General features: G+C 50.1%; 2 protein-coding genes across 6 annotated transcripts in view; both read left to right on the forward strand.

Annotated features, from left to right (window-relative positions):
- Positions 1-15,359, forward strand: part of neurl4 (neuralized E3 ubiquitin protein ligase 4) — a 106,706-nt gene extending 91,347 nt beyond the window's left edge. For all 5 annotated transcript variants that reach the window (XM_078427836.1, XM_078427837.1, XM_078427838.1 and 2 more), the window contains 6 exons: positions 722-815; positions 2,141-2,248; positions 3,987-4,131; positions 5,150-5,262; positions 9,347-9,509; positions 14,946-15,359. In XM_078427836.1, coding sequence (XP_078283962.1) covers positions 722-815; positions 2,141-2,248; positions 3,987-4,131; positions 5,150-5,262; positions 9,347-9,509; positions 14,946-15,150 — 828 coding nt within the window. In that variant the 3' untranslated portion in view covers positions 15,151-15,359. The remainder of the gene's footprint in view (positions 1-721; positions 816-2,140; positions 2,249-3,986; positions 4,132-5,149; positions 5,263-9,346; positions 9,510-14,945) is intronic.
- A 2,944-nt stretch (positions 15,360-18,303) lies between these two features.
- Positions 18,304-26,716, forward strand: part of LOC144609304 (uncharacterized) — a 98,999-nt gene continuing 90,586 nt past the window's right edge. The window contains exon 1 of the mRNA XM_078427735.1: positions 18,304-18,515. Within this exon, the coding sequence (XP_078283861.1) occupies positions 18,304-18,515 (212 nt within the window). The remainder of the gene's footprint in view (positions 18,516-26,716) is intronic.

The following is a 26,716-nucleotide window of genomic DNA, read 5'->3' on the forward strand; positions in this document are numbered from 1 at the left end:
TCTGCACCCCCTGATGTATAGGTCCTGCAGGGGGGCGAGTGTAGTTCCCATGGTGCGTTCAGCCGAACGCACTACTCTCTGCAGAGCCTTCCTGTCCTGGGCAGAGCTGTTCCCAAACCAGACTGTTATGTTCCCGGACAGGAGGCTCTCTACAGCCCCAGCGTAGAAGCACTGAAGGATCCTCAGAGACACTCTGAATTTCCTCAATTGTCTCTCTCTTTTAATGAATTAACCTGAAACTTTTAGACTTTAGGGATACAGCGTGGAAACGGGCCCTTCGGCCCACTTAGTCCGCACCGACCAGCGATTCCCCTGTTCACTCGCACTATCCCACACACGAGGGGCAATTTACAGAGGCCAATTAACCTACAAACCTTGATTAGTTCTTGACATTGAATTTTATATTAAGATGGTCACAGATTCACCGCCCTCTGACTAAAGGAATTCCTCCTCATCTCCTTCCGAAAGGAACGTCCTTTAATTCTGAGGCTGTGCCCTCTGGTCCTAGAAGCTTCCACATCCACTCCACCAGAATCCAGGATTAGCGTACGTGGATGGCTGGTGAGGGTAAAAGGTGCGGAAAGTGGTCAGTTTTATTCCTGGCCGTTTCTGATTGGAGCCCCGAAGTTCGGGGGGGGGGGGGGGGGGGGGGAGGGGAGGGGACGTCAAGTTGTTTTTCCTGGTCTAACTCTCAGGCCCAACACGTGCTTTGATCTGGCAGGTTACCATAGTGACCAACGATATCATGGCCCCAGGAGGTGACGGCGGCCACCTGTGTTGCCAGGGCGACGTGGAGAAGGCGGACGTGGTTGACGGTAAGTGTGAACCTTGCGGCGCGGCATCTCTTCTCCAGAGTGGCTGAGGAAGAGGAGGGGGGAACAACCGGCTTCCGAACGCATTGAACTGGCCACGACAACTGTTATGTTACTGTGGACTCTCGCTCTCCCTCTCCCTAAATATATATAGATATATATCTATATATGTATGTGTGTGTGCGCTTGCACACTCACATATACTTGCGCACATATATACGTGAACATGCATATGCAGGCACGCACGCACGCATGCATACATACATATATATGCACGCTTTTATGTGCGTGTGTATATATATGTGTGTATATGTATGTATATATATATAGGTATATGTATGTATGCATGTATATATGTGTATATGTATATTATGTATGTGTATACATGTGTATATATGTGTGTAAGTATATATATATGTGTGTGTATGTATGTATATATATATATGTGTATATGTATATGTAAGAAAATAACTGCAGATGCTGGTACAAATCGAAGGTATTTATTTCACAAAATGCTGGAGTAACTCAGCAGGTCAGGCAGCATCTCAGGAGAGAAGGAATCTCATTCCTTCTCTCCTGAGATGCTGCCTGACCTGCTGAGTTACTCCAGCATTTTGTGAAATATATGTATATGTGTATATATATATATGTGTGTGTGTGTGTGTATATATATGTATGTATGTATATATGTGTATATATGCGCGCACACACACACACATAATGCTTAAAATACAGGCACAAATACACATATATAGGCACATATATATGATCCGAAACATCTCCCATTCCTTCTCTCCAGAGATGCTGCCCGTCCCGCTGAGTTACTCCAGCGTTTTGTGTCTATCATGAATTTAGTATCCCACCTATGGCTTGCCAGGCTTTGTCTTACCCCCCCCCCCCAACCTCTTTTCCAGCCTTCTCTCCCCAAACTCCCCCCCCCACCCCCACCCCAATGCAAGCAGTCTGAAGAACTTCACCAATCCATGGTCTTCAGGGACGCCTGAAGAAGGGTCTCGACCCGAAACGTCGCCCGTTCCTTCTCACCCGAGATGCTGCCTGAACCGCTGAGTTACTCCAGCATTTTGTGAATAATATGCTGTGGGTTTTGTTCAAGATTCCAGTGTCTGCAGTTAATTGTGTTTAGTTTAGTTTGGAGATACAGCACAGGAACAGGCCCTTCGGCCCACCGGGTCCGCGCCGACCAGCGATCCCCGCACACTTACACTATACTATACCCACTAGGGGCAATTTATAATTTTTAACTTTTTTAATAATTTTTTTTTGTGTGTGTGTGTCTCTGACTGTCTCTGCTGTTGTCCTTTCCAAAGGTATCAAGGAGAACCTGTGCTGGACTCCACCACCGGAGGTGAATCCCATGAAGACTTGTGAATATCAGGCCTTGTGTGCCAGGTTTAAGGAGCTCCTACCTCTGCCGGGTGAGAGGCTTCTCTTTATTATGCCGTGGTCACGAGAAGAAGGGATGCTGAAACATGTTCCCGATGTTGGGGGGAGTCCAGAACCAGGGGCCACAGTTTAAGAACAAAAGGGGTAGTCCATTTAGAATGGAGATGAGGAAAAACATTTTCAGACAGAGAGTTGTGAATCTGTGGAATTCTCTGCCTCAGAAGGCAGTGGAGGCCAAGTTTCTGGATGCTTTCAAGAGAGAGCTGGATAGAGCTCTTAAGGATAGCGGAGTCAGGGTGTATGGGGAGAAGGCAGGAACGGGGTACTGATTGAGAATGATCAGCCAAGATCACATTGAATGGCGGTGCTGGCTCAAAGGGCCGAATGGCCTCCTCCTGCACCTATTGTCGATTGACCTGTTATTTAGCTCTCAGGGACAGCACGGTGGCGCAGCGGCAGAGTTGCTGCCTCACAGCGAATGAGACCCGACTACAGGTGCTGTCTGTATGGAGTTTGCACGTTCTCCCGGGTTTTTTTTAGATTTAGATTTTTTAAATTTAGATTTAGACATACAGAGCAGAAACAGGCCCTTCGGCCCACCGTGTCCGTGCCGACCAGCGATCCCCGCACACTAACACTATCCTACACACACTAGGGACAATTTTTTACATTTTACCCAGCCAATTAACCTACAAACCTGCACGTCTTTGGAGTGTGGGAGGAAACCGAAGGACTCGGAGAAAACCCACGGAAGTCAGGGGGAGAACGTACAAACTCCGTACAGACGGCGCCCGTAGTCAGGATCGAACCTGAGTCTCCGGCGCTGCATTCGCTGTAAGGCGGCAACTCTACCGCTGCTCCACCGTGCCGCGGTTTCCGGTATCCTCCCACGTTCCATAGATGTACAGGTTTGTAGGCTAAAAGTAAATTGGTGAGAAACACCCATCAGCGGCCAAAATGGCAGAGGAGGGGGAGGGGGAGGCGGGGGTGATTGAGGAAGCATAGCAAGGCCTAGAGGTGAGTGGGGGTGGAGACGAAACGCTGGAGTAACCCAGCGGGTCGGGTAGCATCTATGGAGAAAAAAAGATGGATGCTGTTTCGGGTTGAGACCCTTCTTCAGATCCCGTGTAGGAAAATAACTGCAGATACCGTGACAAATCGAAGGTGTCACAAAATGCTGGAGTAACTCAGCAGGTCAGGCAGCATCTCTGGAGAGAAGGAATGGGCGACGTTTCGGGTCGAGACCCTTCTTCAGACTGATGTCAGGGGGGGGCGGGACAAAGAGAGGATATAGGTGGAGACAGGAAGATAGAGGGAGAACTGGGGAGGGGTAAAGATGGACAGAGGAACTATCTGAAGTTAGAGAAGTCAATGTTCATACCACTGGGCTGAAAGCTGCCCAGGCGAAATATGAGGTGCTGTTCCTCCAATTTGCGGTGGGCCTCACTATGGCACTGGAGGAGGCCCATGACAGAAAGGTCAGACTGGGAGTGGGAGTTGAAGTGCTGAGCCACTGGGAGATCAGGTTGGTTAAGGCGGACTGAGCGAAGGTGTTGAGCGAAGCGTTTGCCAAGCCTGCGTTTGGTTTCGCCGATGTAAATAAGTTGACACCTGGAACAGCGGATGCAATAGATGAGGTTGGAGGAGGTGCAGGTGAACCTCTGTCTCACCTGGAAAGACTGTCTGGGACGTTCAGGTGTGGAAGGGGCCGTGGGTTGACGTTGCGGTAACCTCTGTCCTCGGCCTCTCCCCCCCCCCCCCCCCTCACAGACGGATACTTCAACGAGGAGCTGAAGTGCAACCTGTGCTACTGCGAGTCGTGCCACAAGCTGCGCGGAGATGAGGCCTACTACAAGAGGGGAGACCCGCCCAAAGACTACGCCCTCCCCTTCGGCTGGTGCAGGTTTGCCCTCAGGTGGGTGGCCGGCGCCATCGCGGGGCAAGGGTCTGCTGTGCCCCCTGCCGCAGTGTGCGGGAGACCGGGACCAGTGGCAGCGGGCGAGCGTGGCACCGTACACGTGCGTGCGAGTGTGTGTGGGGCGCTCTGTGTATATGTGTATGTGGGGTGCTGTGTGTGTGTGGCACTGTGTGTGTGGGGCACTGTGTGTGTGGGGGGCACTGTGTGTGGGGCACTGTGTGTGTGTGGCACTGTGTGTGGCACCGTGTGTGTGGGGCACTGTGTGTGGCACCGTGTGTGTGTGTGTGGCACTGTGTGTGTGTGGCACTGTGTGTGTGTGGCACTGTGTGTGTGTGGCACTGTGTGTGTGTGTGTGTGTGGGGCACTGTGTGTGGGGCACGGTGTGGGGCACCGTGTGTGTGTGTGTGGCACTGTGTGTGTGTGTGGCACTGTGTGTGGCACTGTGTGTGCGTGTGGTACTGTGTGTGTGTGGCACTGTGTGTGTGTGGCACTGTGTGTGTGTGTGTGTGTGTGGCACTATGTGTGTGGCACTGTGTGCGTGTGGTACTGTGTGTGTGTGGCACTGCGTGTGGCGCTGTGTGTGTGTATGCGGCGCTGTGTGTTTGTGTGTGTGGCACTGTGTGTGTGGTACTGAGTGTGTGTGTGGTACTGAGTGTGTGTGTGTGGCACTGTGTGTGGGGCACTGTGTGTGTGTGTGTGTGGGGCACTGTGTGTGTGTGTGGCACCATGTGTGTGTTTGAGGCACTGTGCGTGTGTGTGGCTGACTATGTTGGTGTGCGTGTGGGATTGTCTGTCTATGCTCTGGTTTCCTCCCACATCCCAAAGACGTGCGGTGAACTGGCCGTTGTAAATCGCCCCCTGGTGCGTAGGGAGTGGATAAGAAAGTGGGATAACGCAGAACTCATGTGAACGGGCGATCGATGGTCGGCGTGGACTGAAGGGCCAGCTTCCATGCTGCGTCTCTTTAAAACAAAATGGGTTTGTTCTCAATCGTATCTCCTGTCGGGTCCCACAGGTTGAACCCACGCTGTGAAGTCACCAACGTGTACAAGAAGTGGCACACGGCTTACCACGGGACCTGTGTCGGGTCGCTGAGGCGCACTCTGGACCACGGCGAGCTGGTATCAGGTTAGTGGAAGGAAAGGAAGCCGATTCCTACTTCACACCTAAATGAACACTCATCAATGTCCTCTGCTCTGGGCGGCACGGTGGCACAGTTGCTGCCTCACAGTGCCAGAGACCCGGGTTCCATCCCGACTACGGGCGGCGTCTGTACGTAGTTTGTACCCTCTCCTTCCCCTCTCCCCCCTCCCCCCTCTCCCCCCCTCCCCCCTCTCCCCCCTCCCCCCCATCCCCCCTCCCCCTGTCTCCCCCTCCACACATCCACTCCCTCCACCCACTCCCTCAACCCCTCCCCATACCTCCTCCCTCTCCCCCCCCTCTCCCCCTCCACTCCCCTCTCTCCCTCTCCCCCTCCACTCCCCTCTCTCCCTCCACTACCTTTCCCTCTCTCCCCTCCCACCATCCCCCTCCCCTTCCCCTCCCCCCCACTCCATCACCCTCAAACCCCCTTATCCCCTCCCTCCCTCCCCCCCCTCTCCCTCCCTCCCTAGGAGATAGATTTAAACTTTAAAATATGAATAACTTAAAAAATATAACACCGATTTCAATGAAACTTCTTCCATTAGCACCAAAGGGACGACGGTGAGCAAGGTGGGCCTATGATTGTCGCGCTATCGCGTACCGTTGGCTGTAGTTCAGGAACAAACAAACAAACAAACAAACGAGAGTTTTAGCATATAGAGGAGAGGGGTAGATGGTCAGAACCTTCTAGAAATGTCCAATACTAGAAGCATCCACATTCAGGGACAGTTTCTTCCCGGCTGGTATCAGGCAACTGAACCATCCTATCAATGACGAGAGAGAGCGAACGGTCTCGACATCCAATCTACTTCTTGGCGACCTTCGGACCACAGGACTTTATCTTGCACTAAAGGTTATTTCCGTTATTCTGAATCTATACACTGTGGACGACTTGATTGTAATAATAATCTTTCCACTGACAGGATAGCACGCAACAACAAGGCTAGAACTGAGATGAGGAAAAACTTTTTCAGTCAGAGAGTTGTGAATCTGTGGAATTCTCTGCCTCAGAGGGCAGTGGAGGCCAATTCTCTGAATGCATTCAAGAGAGAGTTAGATAGAGCTCTTAAGGATAGCGGAGTCAGGGGGTGCGGGGAGAAGGCAGGAACGGGGTACACATTGAGAATGATCAGCCATGATCACATTGAATGGTGGTGCTGGCTCTAAGGGCCAAACGGCCTCCTCCTGCACCTGTTGTCTATTGTCTATAAGTGAAAAGAAACGAAACTAAACTAGACAGCGGTATGATTCCTGCTTTTCAGCGCCAGAGACCCAGGTTACGATCCTGACTACGGGTGCTGCCTGTGTGGAGTTTGTACGTTCTCCCCGTGGGTTTTCTCCGGGTGCTCAGGTTTGCTCCCACACTCCAAAGGCGTACTTGTTTTTTTGGGGGTTAATTGGCTTCGGTAAAATTGTATCTTGTCCCTCGTATGCGGGGATCGCTGGTCGGCATGGACTCAGTGGGCCGAAGGGCCTGTTTCTGTGCTGTATCTCTCAGCTAAACCAGAGGCCATGGCTGTAAGTGGCAAAGGTTAATGGAGATGTGGAGGGCAAGTGTTTTTTTTCCACACACACACACACACACAGTGGTGGAGGCCAGGAACGCGCGGAGATGGGTGGTGGTGGAGGCAGACACGATAGTGGCATTTAAGAGACTTTTAGGTAGTAGGCACATGGAAGTGCAAGGAATAGAGGGATGGAGATCATGGAGATCAGGCAATTGCGACCAGTTCATCAGTTTTTCCCTTGGGCAGCTTACAGCCCAGAGGTATGAATATTGATTTCTCTCACTTCAGGCAGCCCCGGCATTCCCTCTCTCTCTCTCTCTCTCCATCCCTCCCCACCCAAGTCACACCAGCTTCTCGTTTTCACCCAACAAAAAACAGCTAACAATGACCTGTTTCCTTTATCATCGTCATTTTTTTGCGCATCTTTTATTCATTTTTCTTTATCCCTCCACATCATCGTCTATATCTCTCCTTTCCCTGAAGAAGGGTCTCGACCGGAAACGTCACCCATTCCTTTTCTCCGGAGATGCTGCCTGTCCCGCTGAGTTACTCCAGCTTTTTGGCCTGACATGCTGGGCACAAACATTGTTCCTGTTGTTTAGTTTAGTTTAGAGATACAGCGCGGAAACAGGCCCTTCGGCCCACCGGGTCCGCGCCGACCAGCGGTCCCCGCGCACTAACACTATCCCACACCCACTAGGGACAATTTTTTTCACATTTGCCCAGCCAATTAACCTACAAACCCGCACGTCTTTGGAGCGTGGGAGGAAACCGAAGATCTCGGAGAAAACACACGTAGGTCACGGGGAGAACGTTCAAACTCCGTACAGACGGCGCCCGTAGTCAGGATCGAACCCGAGTCTCCGGCGCTGCATTCGCTGTAAGGCAGCAACTCTACCGCTGCGCCACCGTGCCGTTCTATGCTGTATAACATCACATTGACAAGAGTATATTAAAAACGTTCTATCACGCCACCCGTGCAGATATAAGATCTTAGGATCTATCTTGACTTTCTGGAGTAATGCATTGAGCTCTTTGCCTGTGTTTTAGGCCAGTTCGGTTTAGTTCATTGTCACGTGTGCTGAGGTACAGTGAAAAGCTTTTGTTGCGTGCTATCCAGTCAGCGGAAAGACAACACATGATTACAATCGAGCCGTCCACAATGTATAAATACATGATAAGGGAATAACGTTTAGTGCAATGTAAAGCCAGCAAAGTCCGATCAAGGAAAGTCCGAGGGTCCCCGATGAGGTAGACAGTAGTTCAGCACTGCTCTCTGGTTGTGGTAGGATGGTTCAGTTGCCTGATAACAGCCGGGAAGGAACTGTCCCTGAATCTGGAGGTGTGCGTTTCCACACTTCTGTACCTTTTACCCAATGGGAGAGGGGGGAAGAGGGAGTGGCCGGGGGTGAGACTGGTCCGTGATGATGCTGCTGGCCTTGCCGAGGCAGCGCGAGGTGTAGATGGAGTCGGTGGAAGGGAGGTTGGTTTGTGTGATGGTCTGGGCTGCTGGCCTTGCCGAGGCAGCATGAGGTGTAGATGGAGTCGGTGGAAGGGAGGTTGGTTTGTGTGTGACGGTCTGGGCTGCTGGCCTTGCCGAGGCAGCGCGAGGTGTAGATGGAGTCGGTGGAAGGGAGGTTGGTTTGTGTGTGACGGTCTGGGCTGCTGGCCTTGCCGAGGCAGCGTGAGGTGTAGATGGAGTCGGTGGAAGGGAGGTTGGTTTGTGTGTGACTGTCTGGGCTGCGTCCACAATTCGCTGCAATTTGTTTGCGGTCTTGGATGGAGCTGTTCCCACACCGTGCTGCGATGTTCATGCCACCATGTTAATGCCAAGCCCTGTGTTAGTGAGGATTCGGCAGGTCCGAGTCGTTGCCTTTACTCACCCGGTGGGCAGGTTGGGCTGAAGACTCCAAATTTGAGGAAGGATATTCTTGCTATTGAGGGCGTGCAGCGTAGGTTCACCAGGTTAATTCCCGGAATGGCGGGACTGTCGTATGTTGAAAGACTGGAGCGACTAGGCTTGTATACACTGGAATTTAGAAGGATGAGAGGAGATCTTATCGAAACGTATAAGATTATTAAGGGGTTGGACACGTTAGAGGCAGGAAACATGTTCCCAATGTTGGGGGAGTCCAGAACAAGGGGCCACAGTTTAAGAATAAGGGGTAGGCCATTTAGAACTGAGATGAGGAAAAACATTTTCAGTCAGAGAGTTGTGAATCTGTGGAATTCTCTGCCTCAGAAGGCAGTGGAGGCCAATTCTCTGAATGCATTCAAGAGAGAGCTAGATAGAGCTCTTAAGGATAGCGGAGTCAGGGGGTATGGGGAGAAAGCAGGAACGGGGTACTGATTGAGAATGATCAGCCATGATCACATTGAATGGCGGTGCTGGCTCGAAGGGCCGAATGGCCTCCTCCTGCATCTGTTGTCTATTGAAGTGTGTTTTGACAGCTGTCTTCCTCTTGATTAACACTCCTCCTCCTTTCTTGTCCCCCACTCTCGCACCCACCCGATCCTCTCTCCCCCCTCTTGTACCAACCTCATCCCCACAACACACAAAGCTGGGAGCGCCTCCATCTTCTGCAGCAAGCAGGCGAAGGTGGAGCTGCAGAACGGGTACAACGACCCAGAGGGCAACAGCGTGCAGGAGAAGGACACCGTGAAAGTCAGCCTGTCGCCGACCATGCGTTACGTGGGGCTGGACCGCTTCTGCCCCAAGATACGGTGAGTGCCACAGCCAAAGTCTTGGATAGGAACCATCGGAGAAATAAGGTGCAGGAGGAGGCCATTCGGCCCTTCCAGCCAGCGCCGCCGTTCAATACGATCACGGCTGATCATCCAAAATCCCCCGTTCCTGCTTTCTCCCCCATAATCCCTTGATTCCATTAGCCCCAAGAGCTAAATCGAACTCTCTTGAAAACATCCAGTGATTTGGCCTCCACTGCCTTCTGTGGCAGAGAATTCCACAGATTCACAACTCTCTGGGTGGAAAAGCTTTTCCCCATCTCAATCCTAAATGGCCGACCCCTTATTCTCAAACTGTATGACCCCTGGTACTGGACTCCCCCTGGTTCTGATTGAGAATGATCAGCCATGATCACATTGAATGGTGGTGCTGGCTCGAAGGGCCGAATAGCCTACTCTGGCACCTATTGTCTGTTGTTCTGGACTCCCCCCAACATGGGGAACATTTTTCCTCCATCTAGTCTGTCCAATCCCTTAAGAATTAAATATGTTTCTATGAGATCCCCCCTCATCCTTCTAAATTCCAGTGAATACAAGCCCAGTTGACCCATTCTATCATCAGTCTGAAGAAGGGTCTCGACTCCAAACGTCACCCATTCCTTCTCTCCTGAGATACTGCCTGACCTGCTGAGTTACTCCAGCATTTTGTGAATAAATACCTTCGATTTGTACCAGCATCTGCAGTTATTGTCTTATACATTCTATCATATGTCAGTCCCGCCATCCCGGGGATTAACCTGGTAAACCTACGCTGCACTCCCTCAATACCAAAAACGTCCCTCCTCAAATTAGGAGACCAAAACTGCACACAGTACTCCAGGTGCGGTCTCACCAGGGCCCTGTACAACTGCAGAAGGACCTCCTTGCCCCTAAATACAAATCCTCTCGCTATGATAGAGTGGATGTGGAGTAGATGTTTCCACTAGTGGGAGAGTCTAGGACAAGTGGTCATAGCCTCAGAATAGGTCATAAGGAAGTGGAGTAGAATCAGGCCATTCGGCCCATCAAGTCTACTCCGCCATTCTAATCAAGTCTAATCCCGGGGATTAACCTGGTGAACCTACGCTGCACTCCCTCAATAGCAAAAATGTCCCTCCTCAAATTAGGAGACCAAAACTGCACACAGTACTCCAGGTGCGGGCTCTGCCAGTGAAGAAAGCGAATGGTATGTTAGCATTCATAGCAAGAGGATTTGAGTATAGGAGCAGGGAGGTTCTGCTGCAGTTGTACAGGGCCTTGGTGAGACCGCACCTGGAGTATTGTGTACAGTTTTGGTCTCCTAATCTGAGGAAAGACATTCTAGCCTTAGAGGGAGTACAGAGAAGGTTCACCAGATTGATCCCTGGGATGGCAGGACTTTCATATGAAGAAAGACTGGATAGACTAGGCTTATACTCGCTGGAATTTAGAAGACTGAGGGGGGATCTTATTGAAACGTATAAAATTCTTAAGGGGTTGGAGAGGCTAGATGCGGGAAGTTTGTTCCCGATGTTGGGGAAGTCCAGAACCAGGGGTCACAGCTTAAGGATAAGGGGGAAGTCTTTTAGGACCGAGATGAGAAAACATTTCTTCACACAGAGAGTGGTGAGTCTGTGGAATTCTCTGCCACAGAAGATAGTTGAGGCCAGTTCATTGGCTATATTTAAGAGGGAGTTAGATGTGGCCCTTGTGGCTAAAGGGATCAGGGTGTATGGAGAGAAGGCAGGTACAGGTTACTGAGTTGGATGATCAGCCATGATCATATTGAATGGCGGTGCAGGCTCGAAGGGCCGAATGGCCTACTCCTGCACCTATTTTCTATGTTTCTATTCAGTCATGGCTGTTCTGGCTCCCTCCTAACCATTCTGCAAAAGAGAGAGGGAGAAATAAGTTAAATAAAAAATAGAAATTAAATTTCAAAAAAAAAAATAGATACATTAGGTAAATGGGAAAATGGATGGATAAATATTTTTCCAAGATCGTGAGAAACTGCAGAGAATTGTGGACACGGCCCAGACCATCACGCAAGCTGACCTCCCATTGACTATATTTACATCTCGCGCTGCCTCGGCAAGGCCAGCAGCATCATCAAGGACCAGTCTCACCCCGGCCACTCCCTCTTCACCCCTCCCCCATCGGGCAAGAGCAAAGATACTAGAGGAGCAAGATAGACCACTCAACCCTAAAAACCGTAGTAGGTCACGGCGGCCATTTTAGTCGGCAGAAACCTGCAGAAACATTTAAAGAGGAAAAAGTAACAACAATCTGTGAGTTGATAGATGAGATATATTCTGCATTTTAAAAAATACATATTTTTATTAAGAAATATGACACATGAAAATGAAAAACAATGTCAGTTCAATGATGAGAATCACAGTCAAAGGATAGAAACAAAAATGGCAATACTACACTCAAAGTACTGTGTATCTCAATAGATTGAAATAAAAACTTTCTGTGTTTCAAAGATATAATAAAACAAAGCAAAACAAAAGACAAAAAAAAAGGGGGAGAAGGGGTGGGGGGGGGGGATCCGTTAGTCAGGAGACAGAGATTGCAGAGAGTGGAAAAACGTTAAAAAAGATTGGAGAATAGGTGCAGGAGGAGGCCATTCAGCCCTTCGAGCCAGCACCGCCATTCACTGATCATGGCTGATCATTCTCAATCAGTACCCCGTTCCTGCCTTCTCCCCATACCCCCTGATTGCCACTTATTATAAAATGTATCAGAATTGCCACTCACTGAATATCTAATCCTCTCTAACTTTAGAAAGGACATGATATCACTGAGCCACTGAGAGCTGGAGGGAGCTTTAGTAGACTTGATATATATTCTGCATTTTAATGGTATCATCACACATACACTGATTACACTGCGAGAGGCGGGTTTTGCTTACTAAAATGGCGGCCGTTACGCTCCTTTGCGCACTACAGTTCAGTACAGGCGATTTCAACGAGGTGGTCCATCTTGTTCCTTTAGTATCTTTGGGCAAGAGATATAGAAGTGTGAAAACGCACACCTCCGGATTCATAGACAGTTTCTGTCCCTTGCCACGTCTTCACACAAGACTGCAGTGCACCTCGACTTCCTCAACGGGCAATACGGTGCGAACAACGCAGAGTCTGTGGCCACCCAACACCCAGACGCAGGGGGATTTATAAATTTAAAAAGTTGCTTTGAAACGGAGAACTTTCGTCAGGGGGAGAGGTTGCATTAGATGGGCCGGGCTCGTTTCCGTGGGAGTGAAAACGTGGTTCCATCACGCAAACCAACCTCCCTTCCACCGACTCCATCTGCACCTCACGCTGCCTCGGCAAGGCCAGCAGCATCATCACGGACCAGTCTCACCCCGGCCACTCCCTCTTCTCCCCTCTCCCATCGGGCAAGAGGTACAGAAGTGTGAAAACTTCCATCTCCAGATTCAGGGACCGTTTCTTCCCGGCTGCTATCAGGCAACTGAACCATCCCATCACCAACTAGAGAGCGGTCCCGAGCTACCATCTGCCCATTGGTGACCCTCGGACTATCTTTAATCGGACTTTACTGGACTTTATCTTGCACTAAACGTTATTCATGTTATTCCCTTTATCCTGTATCTGTACACTGTGGACGGCTCGATTGTCATCGTGTATTTTCTTTCCGCTGACTAGCACGCAAAAAAAGCTTTTCACTGTACCTCGGTACACATGACAATAAACTAAACTAGACTAACAAACTACACTCTCAGCGACACTCTGAACTCTAAACTGCGCACTAAACTAAAAACTGCATTCTAAACTAAAAACTGCACTCAAGGTTTCAAGATCAATTTATTGTCACAATAATTTATTCACAAAATGCTGGAGTAACTCAGCAGGTCAGGCAGCATCTCGGGAGAGAAGGAATGGGTGACGTTTCGGGTCGAGACCCTTCTTCAGACTGATGTCGGGGGTGGGACAAAGGAAGGATATAGGTGGAGACAGGAAGATAGAGGGAGATCTGGGAAGGAGGAGGGGAAGGGAGGGACAGAGGAGCTATCTGAAGTTGGAGAAGTCGACGTTCATACCACCGGGCCGCAAACTGCCCAGGCGAAATATGAGGTGCTGCTCCTCCAATTTCCGGCGGGCCTCACTATGGCACTGGAGGAGGCCCATGACAGAGAGGTCAGACTGGGAGTGGGAGGGGGAGTTAAAGTGCTGGGCCACCGGGAGATCAGTTGCGTTAATGCGGACCGAGCGCAGGTGTTCAGCGAAGCGATCGCCGAGCCTGCGCTTGGTTTCGCCGATATAAATAAGTTGACATCTGGAGCAGCGGATGCAATAGATGAGGTTGGAGGAGGTGCAGGTGAACCTCTGTCTCACCTGGAAAGACTTTGTTTGGGTCCTTTGATGGCGTTGAGGGGGGAGGTAAAGGGACAGGTGTTACATCTCAATTGTCACAATAAATTGTTTCTGAACCAAACAACTACCAACTAAAAACAACTACTAACTAAGGACAAGCTGGAGGCAGGAAAGATGTTCCCAATGTTGGGCGAGTCCAGAACCAGGGGCCACACACACACACACAGTCTTAGAATAAAGGGGAGGCCATTTAAAACTGAGGTGAGAAAAGAAAATGCCACCCAGAGAGTCGTGAATTTGTGGAATTCTCTGCCACAGAAGGCAGTGGAGGCCGATTCACTGGATGGATTTAAAAGAGAGTTAGATAGAGCTCTAGGGGCTAGTGGAATCAAGGGGTATGGGGAGAAGGCAGGCGTGGGTTACTGATTGTGGACGATCAGCCATGATCACAATGAATGGCGGTGCTGGCTCGAAGGGCCAAATAGCCTCCTCCTGCACCTGTTTTCTATGTAACTACCAACTAAAAACTACGCTCTACAGTAAACAGTCTATCTAAACTAAGCACTAAACTATACAATAAACAATAGGAGGCCATTCGGCCCTTCGGGCCAGCACCGCCATTCAATGTGATCGCGGCTGATCATTCTCAATCAGTACCCCGTTCCTGCCCTCTCCCCAAACCCCCTGACTCCACTATCCTTATGAGCTCTATCCAATAATAAGGATTGCGGATAGGGGTGTTGTCTCTCTGCTTTGCTGCTCTCTGAGTTGGAGCAGACAGTAAAGACTGGGCGTCACGGTAGAGTTACTGCCTTACAGCGAATGCAGCGCCGGAGACTCAGGTTCGATCCTGACTACGGGCGCCGTCTGTACGGAGTTTGTACGTTCTCCCCGTGACCTGCGTGGGTTTTCTCCGAGATCTTCGGTTTCCTCCCACACTCCAAAGACGTGCAGGTTTGTAGGTTAATTGGCTGGGTAAATGTAACAATTGTCCCTAGTGTGTGTAGGATAGTGTTAGTGTGTGCGGGGATCGCTGGGCGGTGCGGACCCGGTGGGCCGAAGGGCCCGTTTCCGCGCTGTATCTCGAAATCTAAAGTCTGCCAAACGCTCTCCCCTTCAGGTTCAAGGACGTGAAGTCCCAGCGGCACCACCAGGCACAGGTGGCCTTGCAGGTGTGTGTGCGGCCGGGCTCCTACAAGATCGGGCCCCCGTCGTCCGGGGCCAGCGAGTCCATCGACCCGAGATTCAGCAACAACGAGATCGAGTGGATCACCAAGGAGAGGGCTTCCACCGTCCTGTACGGCCTCCTGGTCCGGGTGGAGTGAGAGAGACCCCTTCTCCCCCCTCCATCTCCTCCGTCCACCTGCCCCACCCCCACCCCCACACACACACACACACACACCCTCCCTGGTTCCACTTGCCAAGACTGGAACGCAGGATGGAGAGGCAGGGAGACGCCATTGACTGAACCCTACGCAGTGGCAAGTGGCATTGGAGGGTGGGGTTGGGAGGGGTGAGGTTTGCTGTTTAGGGTTGTGGTGGGGGGGGGGGGAGCAACAGGGACTTTGCGCACTTTTATACGACCCTCGCACTAGTGCTATGCTGCACTTTTTCTTTGACTCTTGTACCAACCGAGCAACAAACAAGAACCATTGGACAAGGCCCCACCGGAGCTGTTCGCTCGAATTTACTCTTGCCTTTTATGGAAGTGTGTGTGTGTCTTTGTGGGGTGGGGAACACCTTATTGAAAGGTTGAGGTTGGGGGGGGGGCGGGATTGGGTTGGGGTTGTCCATTTGACAGGCTTTTCAGGACGGAAGGCCTTTGAGCATTGAGCTCGGGAGAGCTTCGCGAGGATTCCTGGCCTGCGGTTGGAAGCCCAGGAGAGGCTGGGGAAGAGTCACCAGCCTCTGGCTGCTTGGAGGAGAGGTTGGGGATGTTTGGACGGAGAAGGCACGTCGTTTGAGGCAGCCCGCCGACCCGATGTGGAAAAGAGAACGGGCTACAGGCGGTGGACTTACCTTCCTCCCAACCTCGGCAAACCTGCACGCATGCCGGCCGGTCGGTGCATGGAGACATTTTTGCGGACTTGTACAGTGTGTGAACTTTCGTTGGGTCGGGCGCGGGATGGGGGGGTTGGGACGGGCGGTTTGTACATGATTGGGGAGGGAAGAGGGGGGGGGGAGAAAAGGAACGACCGCGGCCGATGACCGTGAGCATTGCTTCCACAGCTTTGGGGATGTGGACAAAAGACGACAACAACAACAAAAAAATAGCCCAGTTAAACCTAATTCATCGCAGTCCAGTTCCACCGCCCGAGACCCCTGCCTTGGGCAATCGGTCATTTGCGGTGGGCAAGGCAGCCTTTTGGCCCATCGAGTCGGTGTTGACCAAAAAAGAAATAATGGGCGAGGACAGTCCTACTTCTCAATTAAAAGCCATCCAAGTTATGCAGCTAAATATACTGAGGTTGTCCACTTTCATCTTTCCAGCAGTGATACACACAATCCCACTGCTCGGGAGTAGGAACATAGTTTGTCTTATGCACCCCCCTGCCCCCAGTCTCCTACATTCCAGAGATATCAGCGCCCCCCAGAGCAAGCCAGTCTGGGTTTACAATATGCAGACCACTTTTCTGTTAAGTCCTGTTGCAACTGTAAGGTTTTTGTTTTGCACTGTTATCCCCTGTAAATATTTTTTTGTTTTCTTCCTTCCCCCCCCCCCCTTTCTAAATAAATTAAGAAGCTAGGCATTGTGTAAGACTGAAGTCCAGCGAATACAGAGCGGGTGGGAAGGAACTGCAAATGCCGGTTTACACAGAAGGTGGAGCAACTCAGCGGGTCAGGCAGCATCCCTGGAGAACATGGATGGGCGGGCGTTTGGGCTCAGAACCCTTCTTCAGACTGAGAGAGACCGTGTCTGAAGAAAGGTTCCCACCTGAAACGCCACCTGTCCGTGTCGGGAAGAAAACTGTGGATGCTGGTTTAAATTGAAGGGAGACACAAAGCGCCTGGAGTAACTCAGTGGGTCAGGCAGCATCTCTGGAGAGATGGAATGAGTGAGGGGTCAGTCTCGACAGTTTTCGGGCCACAGTTTTAAGAATAAGGGGTCGGCCATTTAGAACGGAGGTGAGGAAAAACTTTTTCAGTCAGAGAGTTGTGAATCTGGAATTCTCTGCCTCAGAAGGCAGTGGAGGCCAATTCTCTGAATGCATTCAAGAGAGAGGTAGATGGAGCTCTTAAGGATAGCGGAGTCAGGGGGTATGGGGAGAAGGCAGGAACGGGGTACTGATTGAGAATGATCAGCCATGATCACATTGAATGGCGGTGCTGGCTCGAAGGGCCGAATGGCCTCCTCCTGCACCTATTGTCTATTATCGACCCGAAACGTCGCCCATTCCTTCTCTCCAGAGATGCTGCCCGACCCACTGAGTTACTCCAGCATTTTGAGTCTTTGCCACCTGTCCATGTTCTTCAGAGGTGCTGCCCGACCCGCTGAGTTACTCCGGCACTTTGTGTCTCTCCTGCGGAAAGGAAAGGGATTGCAATGGGGGAAGTGTGTGGAGAAGGATGGTGCTTTTGCTAACCCCCGGTCTCTGTTGGGTCGTTGCCCAGGGGGGGCCAGAGGTCGCAAGAGCCTGGAGTTGGGGTGGCGGGGAGGGGAGGGGCAGGCGTACAGTTTAACATTGGTTTTTCAGTGGCTGCAATGCTTCCATTCGATTTCCCGAGACAGGAACGTCTTTCCCACGCCGAGATTTTCATGTGGTTCCTGTCGATGATGCATAAAAGTGTTTTTAAAAACTTCCAGTGTTGAACGCACACCTGTGTATACATATATATATATATATGTATGTGTGTGTGTGGTGTCACGGTCCAAGTCCACCATCGATATAGAAACATAGAAAATAGGTGCAGGAGGAGGCCATTCGGCCCTTTGAGCCTGTACGCACCGCCATTCATTGTGATCATGGCTGATCATCCACAATCAGTAACCCGTGCCTGCCTTCTCCCCATACCCCTTGATTCCGCTAGCCCCTAGAGCTCTATCTAACTCTCTCTTAAATCCATCCAGTAATTTGGCCTCCACTGCCCTCTGTGGCAGAGAATCCCACAAATTCACAACTCTCTGGGTGAAAACATTCCTTCTCACCTCAGTTTTAAATGGCCTCCCCTTTATTCTAAGCTTGTGTGGCCCCTGGTTCTGGACACGCCCAACGTTGGGAACATGTTTCCTGCATCTAGCTTGTCCAGTCCTTTTATAATTTTATACGTTTCTATAAGATCCCCTCTCATCCTTCTAAACTCCAGTGACACACCGGCCCCCTTGGTTCCACAGCCTTGCAGGATTGTCCGTTTTGCCGGAACATCAACAGAGGAGTTCAGGGCCTCCAGAGGAGTCCAACGGGACAGGAATGTCCCGCCTAGGCCTCTGGTGGTGGTGGGGGGGAAGGAGATAGAGGTACCGTCTCGCAAAGTCAGCCATGGGAATGGACCTGCCCACTCCGGTCAGCCCGGACTCCCGGAGCCCCGGCCGCAAGGGGTTGTGGAATCTGCCGCGGAAGTCCCAATGTGGTCGAGATCACCCGGCCTACATTTTCGACGGGGATTTCGAGCTCTCTCTCGTGAATTTTGTCCGGGTTAAAGGAGTGTCCGGAAAATCGTACGGCGGACCCATTTGCCGCCACTTTGTACGGTAACCATTCATCACCGGGTGTTGCTGCAAATTTTTGTGTTTGGCCCGTTCATTTCTTTTTCGCTCACTGAAAATGCTAGCGAGGTCGGGCGGCGCATGTGGAGAGATCGCCGGGCGTTTTCCAATCGAGTCGACCGGCGCTGTGGAAGTATAAGAAAATAACTGCAGATGCTGGTACAAATCGAAGGTATTTATTTCACAAAATGCTGGAGTAACTCAGCGGGACAGGCAGCATCTCGGGAGAGAAGGAATGGGTGACGTTTCGGGTCGAGACCCTTCTTCAGACTGGAAGTGGTTCAAGCAGCACTGTTAAGCGCCTACCCGCCTCATCAGTGGGAAGCTGTGTTTGATTTTCCTCCTTTCCCCCCAACCCCCTCCTCCCCACCTTTATCTCAGTCTCCTCGTAGCCCACCCCCAGGGCTAATTTATTTCCTCAAATCGTGAATTTTGTGGCTTGAGGGCCGTTTTGCATAAAAAATAATAATAATAATTCTGGCTGGCAACAGTCCAGAAAACTGAAGTTAGCATTTTTTTGTTTGTTGTATAAATAAAACTAATGATATTAATATACAAGTCGGACTTGAATATCGGGTCGTTGTATATACAGCGACTTACGATGGGGATACGTTCCGACAAGCCCATCGTAAATCGAAAATATCGTAAGTCCAAAATGCAGATTGCTAGCCTGGAAAAAGATCAAAATTTGAAGTATGGTTTCCACTGAATGTGTATCGCATTTGCACCATCGTAACGTCGAAATATCATACATCGAGCAGCATCTGTACGAGAAACACAACTTGAGGTTGTTGTAACTTCTGCCTCCTTTGCATCCTTTGACATTCCAATTGTATTCACTCCACAGGGATTGTCCTGAGATGCTTGGTTCATGCCTCATTAAGTCTCAATCTCATTCCGACTGGGCGCCGCAGAGAGGTACAATAGCTAGTGGCGGTAGATAGGGTGGTACAGAAGGCGGATGGTACGCTTGCCTTCATTGCAAGTGGTGTTGAGTCAGGAAGTCAGTTGCTATTGAGGGCGTGCAGCGTAGGTTCACCAGGTTAATTCCCGGAATGGCGGGACTGTCATATGTTGAAAGACTGGAGCGACTAGGCTTGTATACACTGGAATTTAGAAGGATGAGAGAAGATCTTATCGGAACGTATACGTTTATTAAGGGGTTGGACACGTTAGAGGCAGGAAACATGTTCCCAATGTTGGGGGAGTCCAGAACCAGGGGCCACAGTTTAAGAATAAGGGGTAGGCCATTTAGAACGGAGATGAGGAAAAACTTTTTCAGTCAGTGAGTTGTGAATCTGTGGAATTCTCTGCCTCAGAAGGCAGTGGAGGCCAATTCTCTGAATGCATTCAAGAGAGAGCTGGATAGAGTTCTGAAGGATAGCGGAGTCAGGGGGTATGGGGAGAAGGCAGGAACGGTGTACTGATTGAGAATGATCACATTGAATGGCGGTGCTGGCTCGAAGGGCCGAATGGCCTCCTCCTGCACCTATTGTCTATTGAAGTTGTGATGCAACTTTATAGGGGCTTTGGTTAGGATAGTATTTTGGGCAGTTCTGGTCGACCCATACGAGGGGTGGTGCAGTGATAGAGTTGCTGCTTCACGGTGCCAGCGACTCTGGTTCGATCCCAACCACTGGTGCTGCCTGTACGGAGTTTAAGATGCTGGTACAAATCAAAGGTGTCACAAAATGCTGGAGTAACTCAGCGGGTCAGGCAGCATCTAGGAGAGAGGGAATGGGTGACGTTTCGGGTCGAGACCATTCTTCAGACTTCCTCTTTTTTTAGGTTTCGAGATACAGCGCGGAAACAGGCCCTTCGGCCCACCGAGTCCGTGCCGCCCAGCGATCCCCGCACATTAACACTATCCTACACACACTAGGGACAATTTTTACATATCACCCAGTCAATGTACCTACATACCTGCACGTCTTTGGAGTGTGGGAGGAATCCGAAGATCTCGGAGAAAACCCACGCAGGTCACGGGGAGAACGTACAAACTCCGTACAGACGGCGCCCGTAGTCGGGATCGAACCTGAGTCTCCGGCGCTGTATTCGCTGTAAGGCAGGAACTCTACCGCTGTGCCACCTGACCTTCTGAAGAAGAAGGGTCTCGACCCGAAACTTCACCCATTCCCTCCTCTCTCCTAGATGCTGCCTGACCCGCTGAGTTACTCCAGCATTTTGTGATACCTTCGGGCTGTACGGAGTTTGTACGTTCTCCCCGTGACCGCGTGGGTTTTCTCCGGGCCCTCCGGTTTCCTCCCACACTGCAAAGGCGTGCGCGCTTGTAGGTTAATTGGCTTCGGCAAATTGATAAATTGCTCCGTGTGTGTGTGGGATAGCGTTAGTGTACGGGGTGATCGCTGGTCAGGTGCGGACTCGGTGGGCCAAAGGTCCTGTTTCTGTGCTTTATCTTTAACGTTTAAAGGAATGATGTGGAGTTTTTGGATAAGGCGTGGTGAAGGTGTAGCAGATTGCTGCCTGGATTAGAGGGTTTCAGCTACAGTACAAGGAGAGGTTGGATAAACTTGGATTGTTTACTCCGGAATGCTAGAAGTTGAGGGGAAACCTGACAGAAGTATGTAAAATTAGGAGAGGCATAGATAGGGTAGACAGTCTGAACCTTTTTCCCCAGGGTGAAAATGTACAGCACTAGAATGCGCAGCTGGAAGGTGAGAGGGAGCAAGTTTTTACACAGATTGGTGGAGGCCTGGAATGCAGATAGTTTGGTGGCATTTAAGAGGTTTTTGGTTTAGTTTGGATAGTTTAGATACACCCACTAGGGACATTTTTTTGACATTTACCAAGCCAATTAACCTACAAACCTGCACGTCTTTGGAGTGTGGGAGGAAACCGAAGATCTCTGCCTCAGAAGGCAGTGGAGGAAAATTCACTGGATGCTTTCAAGAGAGAGTTAGATAGAGCTCTTAAAGATAGCGGAGTCAAGGGACGTGGGGAGAAGGCAGGAACGGGGTACTGATTATGGATGATCACAGTGAATGGTGGTGCTGGCTCGAATGGCCGACACCTGCACCTATTGTCTATATTGGTCTCGAGCCGAAACGTCACCCATTCCCTTCTCTCCAGAGATGCTGCCTGTCCCGCTGAGTTACGCCAGCATTTTGTGTCTATCTTCGGTTTAAACCAGCATCTGCACTTCATACACATATTTTTTTAAAAAGAATGTATTGTATTGGACAACAAAACTTGATCGATAGTCAGAAAATAACGTCGCAAATTTCGTTCATTGGCACTTGATAAATTCACCAAAGTTAAAGATATCTTTTCTAAATATAGATTTGTGGGGGTTTTTTAAAAAATCTCAGTCATTGACTTCTCCGCGTTCAAGTGAGAATGGACATCCCTGAGCTCATTACCCAGTTGCTCCTCAACCTATAAACCCACCGTAAACTGAAAATATCGTAAGTCGAAATGCATTTAATACACCTGATCACGTGGCCAGAAGCGAGCTGCGGCTCGCTGCCGTTGCCCTGCGTTTGCACTATCGCAAAGTCGAAATATCGTAAGTCCAAGCATCTGTATTCTTTCCACTATTTCCTAACCCTGCCAGACACTTGCTTCATACACACTCATCTCCCATCCCTGAGTCCCACTCCTCCCATTCTTCCTCCCCCCCACCCCCCGTATCCTCTTCCACCCTCCAGCTTTGCATTTCGCTCCTCTCCTCATCTCACGCACTTTTGTCTCCTCCCCTCTAGCCTTCGTCACTTGGTCATCCCATTTACCAAATCCCTGCTCCCCCTTCCCAGTTCTCCCACCAGTTTTCCCGTCTCCGACTGCATCCTATCTCTGTCCCGCACCCCTCCCCTGACATCAGTCTGAAGAAGTGTAGGAAAACAACTGCAGATGCTGGTACGAATCGAAGGTATTTAAATAACAAAATGCTGGAGTAACTCCGCGGAAAATTCCACAAATTCACGACTCTCTGGGTGAAAAAGTTACTTCTCACCTCAGTTTTAAGTCTGAAGAAGGGTCTCGGCCCGAAACGTCACCCGTTCTTTCTCTCCCGGGATGCTGCCTGATCGACCCGCTGAGTTACTCCAGCATTTTGAGTCCACCTTCGATTTAAACGAAGCATCTGCAGTTTTTTATCCCCCTACCAAATCCCCCTCCTCTACATCTACCCTCTCGCTGGCCGGGCCTTGTCTTGCCCCTTCCCCTCTTCGCTGGTTTTCTCCCCTCGACGCCACCAATCTGAAGAAGGGTCCCGACCCAACACAGGAACAGCGGTACAGTTGCTGCCTTATAGCGCCAGAGACCTGCGTTAGATCCTGATTACAGGTCCTGTACGAAGTTTGCATGTTTTTACCATCGGACCGCGTGGGTTTCCTCCGGGTGCTCCGGTTCCCTCCCACATTCCAAAGACGTGCAGGTTTGTAGGGTAATTGGCTTCTGTAACTTGCCCCTAGTCTGTGGGATACGAAAGAGGGATAACGTAGAATTTGGTTATCTACAGGTGATCGATGGTCAACTTGCATCCTTAGGCCGATAGATCTGTTTCCACACTATATCTCTAAACTAAATTAAAATATCAACTGTTCATTCCCTTCCACGGATGCTGCCTGACATGCTGGGTTACATAGAAACATAGAAAATAGGTGCAGGAGGAGGCCATTCGGCCCTTCGAGCCAGCACCGCCGTTCATTGTGATCATGGCTGATCACCCACAATCAGTAACCCGTGCCTGCCTTCTCCCCATATCCATTGGTTCCGCTAGCCCCATGAGCTCTATCCAGCTCTCTTTTACATTCACCCACTGCGTTCTGTGACAGAGAATTCCACAAATTCACAACTCTCTGGGTGGAAAAGTTACATCTCACCTCAGTTTTAAATGGCCTCCCCTTTATTGTTTATATCATATATCATATCATATCATATATATACAGCCGGAAACAGGCCTTTTCGGCCCTCCAAGTCCGTGCCGCCCAGTGATCCCCATACATTAACACTATCCTACACCCACTAGGGACAATTTTTACATTTACCCAGTCAATTAACCTACATACCTACATACCAATTAACCTACATATATGTTTAGGAAAATAACTGCAGACGTTGGTGCAAATCAAAGGTATCACAAAATGCTGGAGTTACTCAGCAGGTCTGGCAGCATCTAGGAGAGAGGGAATGGGTGTCGTTTCGGGTCGAGGCCCTTCAGACCGAAGAAGTGTCTCGACCCGAAACGTCACCCATTCCTTCTCTCCTAAATGCTGCCTCCCCTTTATTCTTAGTTCTTCCACCACTTTGCGTTTTGCTTAAGATTTTAACATCTGCATTTCCGTGTGTCGCCGTTTATATTTAACTGAGTTTACTGGAAAATGCATTATTCCGTCAGGTACCATCTATTTTTAAAAAAGTGAATTCAAAGTGTGTGGAGTTATAAAAAAAAAGGAACACAAGATTGAAAATACACACCAATATTGACAATAGACAATAGGTGCAGGAGGAGGCCATTCGGCCCTTCGAGCCAGCACCGCCATTCAATGTGATCATGGCTGATCATTCTCAATCAGTACCCCGTTCCTGCCTTCTCCCCGTACCCCCTGACACCGCTATCCTTAAGAGCTCTATCCAGCTCTCGCTTGAATGCATTCAGAGAATTGGCCTCCACTGCCTTCTGAGGCAGAGAATTCCACAGATTCATAACTCTCTGACTGAAAAAGTTTTTCCTCATCTCCGTTGTAAATGGCCTACCCCTTATTCTTAAACTGTGGCCCCTTGTTCTGGACTCCCCAACATTGGGAACATGTTTCCTGCCTCTAACGTGTCCAACCCCTTAATAATCTTATACGTTTCGATAAGATCCCCTCTCATCCTTCTAAATTCCAGTGTATACAAGCCTAATCGCTCCAGTCTTTCAACATACGACAGTCCCGCCATTCTGGGAATTAACCTAATAAACCTACGCTGCATGCCCTCAATAGCAAGAATATCCTTCCTCAAATTTGGAGACCAAAACTGCACACAGTACTCCAGGTGTGGTCTCACTAGGGCCCTGTACAACTGCAGAAGGATCTCTTTGCTCCTATACTCAACTCCCCTTGTTATGAAGGCCAACATCGGCAGTCACTGGGAAGCGAGTATGACTGTCCTCTCCATAGGGTCGGACGGCTGTGCATGACGTGGAGAGACTGGTGCACAGATGGCCACCACACGGTCCTTGACAGATCTGGGTCAGGATCTAGTGGCGTGGAGTCCAAGACAACCGGGGACTCTTTCCTGCCTCAGCCTTCATCCACCCGCCTTCCTAGCCGTTGTGACGCTCCGCTAAAGTCAGCCGTTATTCTCCCTCCGCCTGTTCCATTGTTGAGGTCTTGGTTGAATCGCTCTTTGTCAGGGCGACCTTACCGCCATGGGTGACCCTACCAGGAGCGTAGCTCCAGACGGCATCGCTCTCAGGATCTCAGGACCACACAAGCTTCTCCACCACGACAAGGTGACAAAGCACGGAGAGACATACAGTGTAGGCACAGAAACATACACAGCGACACACACATTTAGATCAAGTTACACGCATGTACATATAGACACGCAGACACGCATCAACACACACACACACACACAGCAGTGATTCTGTCACAGAGTTTGTGTGCTGAAGACCACATCACAGTGTGAAGTCACATTACGCTCATTGCAACGGCCACCGTCTGCTTTACAGACGTGCACGTACACAGAAAAAAAGACACAACGTGCTGGAGTAACTCAGACAGCATCTCTGGAGAACATGGATAGGTGACGATTCTGGTCGGGACCCTCCTTCAGACTGGTTGTAGTCAGGATGAGAAAGAAACATAGGTGCAGGAGGAGGCCATTCGGCCCTTCGAGCCAGCACCGCCATTTATTGTGATCATGGCTGATCGTCCACAATCAGTAACCCGTGCCTGCCTTCTCCCCATATCCCTTGATTCCGCTGGCCCCCAGAGCTCTATCTAACTCTCTTAAATAAATATATATATATCTAGTATAAGAAAATAACTGCAGATGCTGGTACAAATCGATTTATTCACAAAATGCTGGAGTAACTCAGCAGGTCGGGCAGCATCTCGGGAGAGAAGGAATGCGTGACGTTTCGGGTCGAGACCCTTCTTCAGACTGATGTCAGGGGGCGGGACAAAGGAAAGATATAGGTGGAGACAGGAAGATAGAGGGAGATCTGGGAAGGAGGAGGGGAAGGGAGGGACATATATAAAATATAGCACAAAAAGTAAGGAAATTTGTGTTTGGTAGATTATTTCTTTGTTGTAACAATGCTTCTTGGCAATAAATCTTATACCGTTGGAAAGCCTGTTTATTTCCCTTTTAAATGGTGTCACATTTGTAAGGAACATGCATTTGTGGGATGAGCAGCAGAGCTGAGTATGTGGGTTGCGCCCATGAAAAATCTGCCAAATCTTCTCTGCCAATGCCAAACAGCTTATTCTGCCATTGACTCTTGTTCGGTGTTGTTTGGTGGATTGGATGATTGAAGTCTGAAGAAACAAGACATATTGGCAATTTAACAATTTATTCATTTAATAAACAGGAGCCTCAGTAGCGTGTGGAAGAACCATACACAGCCACAACAGCCTGGCACCTCCTCCTCATGCTGGTCACCAGCCTGGTCACACACTGTTGTGGGATGGCATCCCATTCTTCAACCAGCATTTGTCGCAAGTCAGCCAATGTGGTTGTGTTGGTCACTCTGGCACGAACAGCTCGCCCAAGCTGATCCCACAAGTGTTCAATGGGGTTGAGGTCAGGACTGCTGGCAGGCCATTCCATCCTCTCCATTCCCAAATTCTGGAAGTAGTCTCTGAGAAACCCTGCTCTGTGGGGGCGAGCATTGTCATCTTGGAGGATAGAGTTCGGTCCCAGACTGTGGAGATATGGGATTGCCACTGGTTGCAGAATCTCATCTCGATATCTCTCTGCATTGAGATTGCCTCCAATGATGACAAGCCTCGTTTTTCCAGTGAGGGAGATGCCGCCCCACACCATCACACTGCCTCCACCAAAAGATGTTACTCTATCGGTGCAGCAATCAGCATAGCGTTCTCCGCGTCTTCTCCACACTTTGACCCTATGATCCAACTGCCGTAGGCAGAATCTGGACTCATCACTGAACATAACGTTCCTCCACATGTTCAGGTTCCAGTGCACGTGTTGCCGACACCAGCGCAAAC

Source organism: Rhinoraja longicauda, chromosome 34, assembly GCF_053455715.1.
Source record: "Rhinoraja longicauda isolate Sanriku21f chromosome 34, sRhiLon1.1, whole genome shotgun sequence".
NCBI classification, from domain to species: Eukaryota; Metazoa; Chordata; class Chondrichthyes; order Rajiformes; family Arhynchobatidae; genus Rhinoraja; species Rhinoraja longicauda.